Source organism: Carlito syrichta, unplaced genomic scaffold (genome assembly GCF_000164805.1).
Source record: "Carlito syrichta isolate Samal-C Ts95f unplaced genomic scaffold, Tarsius_syrichta-2.0.1 Scaffold316389, whole genome shotgun sequence".
NCBI classification, from domain to species: Eukaryota; Metazoa; Chordata; class Mammalia; order Primates; family Tarsiidae; genus Carlito; species Carlito syrichta.
Genome location: NW_007260485.1, coordinates 32215 through 34366, shown reverse-complemented (window position 1 = coordinate 34366; position 2152 = coordinate 32215). Strand labels below are relative to the sequence as shown.

The window sequence follows — 2152 nt, the reverse complement described above, 5'->3', positions numbered from 1 at the left end:
CAATCCACTCACCTCAGCCTCCCAAAGGTGCGGGATTACAGGCTGAGCCACTGAGCCCGGCTCGGTTTCTAACTTTTTAAAAACAAGTACTCTCTGTTCAAATGATTAGGTGTCTAGTCTGATACCTCTCTAAGCAGTCTTCTATGTATGTAAGCAAGCATTAAGGAATAAAGTCTAGCACAGCAAAGAGTAAGGGAAAAATTGAAGTTAAGAAAAAAAGCGATTTAAGGAACTATAGTAAGTAAATAATATTATAGGTGATACCCCATTGATAGATATTTAGAAAAAAAAAAACACTGGTTTGCTAGAAATGCTATATAAAACCCCATATACAGACTAGGCAGGGTTGGGGTGCCCTTGTTAATTCTGGGTGAGGACCAGGACCTCTGCTGTCACTCTCCCCCTTTATTTCCCTCTCGTGGAGGCCTGTGGAAGCCAGAGGGGAAGCTCCATGTGTATCTTCCCCCGACGCAGTCCCCTTCCCCCAGCCGCTGTATTCAGATCATCAACATCACTACCTTTCCTTCTTCACCCTCGAGCCGTTCCCTTTGCTCTCCGACCCCTTGTCCAAAATATTTTCTTCCCTGAGGCTCAAGTCTAATCACCTCTCAGGTGCTTATGGGCAACGTGCCTGACCGGGGGGGCCGCCCAAATGAACTGGAGGCCCCCATGCCCAGCTGGCGGAGCCGAAGAGAAGACGGAGGAGGGCGAAAGACAGGCCGCCAGGGCTGGGGCCGCAAGAAGAAGAAGTAAAGGGGACCGGTGGTTGTGGGGGGGAATCCTCCAGGAGATGCTGATGCTGTTGGACATCTTTGGGGAGTCTCAGGGTTTCCCTCAGCACCCCAGCCCCCCCACCTCCTGCACCTGAGGCCCCAAATGTCCTACCCTCATCTACCAGTCAACGCCAGGAACCGTGTTCTCTGGAAAATAAATTTAATTTATGACAGTTGTAGGATCTGTCTCTGTAGGGGCCAGGTCAGGGTGCTTGGGTTTGTGGAGGGACAGAGGGTCTCTGCTCCCTGGGTCTGGACAGGCCCCTGCTACTCGACCCGAAAAGCCCTCTGCCCTTCACCACGTCTTTGGCTTCCCGTGGGCACGAGGAAGGACGCATTCAGGCGTCATGCACACCTGTCAGGTGCCCACCATGTGCCAGCCCGGTTCCATGCACTGGGGACACAACAGTGAAAGACATATAAAAACCCCTGCCCCCCTGGAGCTGACATTCCTTGTGAGGAAGGGCAGACAGGAAACAAGGTAAACAGGTAAAAATGGGGAATGTTCTGTGGAGAATAGTAAAGTGGAAGGCAGACTCAGAATGGCGGGAGTGGCATCTTGAGTGTGGTCAGGCGAAGATTCGCTGAGGAGGTGCGGCTTGAGCAAAGTCCCAAGAAGGGAGCCAGGGGGCCACTGGGGGAGAGTTCCAGGCAGAGGGAACAGCCGGTGCGAAGGCCCTGAGGTAGGAGTATTTGGGGCACGTTCAGGAAACGTGGAGGCCAGTATAGCTGAAGCAGGATGAGTGAGGAGGTGGGGGGAGGGGAGGCCAGGTCCGAGAGATGACGGGGCAGTTCGTGCGGGGCTTTGTGGGAAGACTGAGCAGAAGAGGCATGTGCTCTGACTCAGGTGTTCATGGGCTCCCTGGCCGTCCCCCAGACCCCTTTCTCAGCCTTCACTCCCATCTCCGGAAGCCCAGCATCTGGGTCTCTCCCTGTTGGAGCCTCGCTCCGCCTGACCCATGCTGACTGCCATGTAGCACACTAGTCAGGAGCTTCAGTTTTAAAGGCTGACAGAAGACCTAAGTTTGAGTTCTGCCTCCAACCTTGGGGGCTCTGCCACTGTGGGCTGGTAACTTGACTCACGGAACTTTGGTCTCTCTATCTGTGAGATGGAACTTGAGGGAGTTGGTGAGATGATGCCTGGGGGTCTAAATGTTTCCAACGTGGAGTTGCCCAGATACTAAGTGCAGGAAAAGGGAGTATGATTAGTACCCACCACGATGCAAGAGAAAATGACTTTCAGGGTAAGAGATGATGGACGTATAGATGGGGGTGAGGTGGGGGGAGCAATGTCTTTGGGAGTCCTGCTAGAGGCCAATGGCAGGACTTGGCACTGACTAGGAGAAGGGAGTGAGGGAGAGAGGAGACCAAGATGATGT

General features: G+C 53.3%; 1 protein-coding gene across 2 annotated transcripts in view; it reads left to right on the top strand.

Annotated features, from left to right (window-relative positions):
- The window catches only part of LOC103276855 (sprouty-related, EVH1 domain-containing protein 3-like), a 16944-nt gene extending 15995 nt beyond the window's left edge, over positions 1-949 (top strand). For both annotated transcript variants that reach the window (XM_008074300.1, XM_008074299.1), the window contains exon 7: positions 613-949. In XM_008074300.1, coding sequence (XP_008072491.1) covers positions 613-753 — 141 coding nt within the window. In that variant the 3' untranslated portion in view covers positions 754-949. The remainder of the gene's footprint in view (positions 1-612) is intronic.
- The last annotated feature ends 1203 nt before the right edge of the window (positions 950-2152 follow it).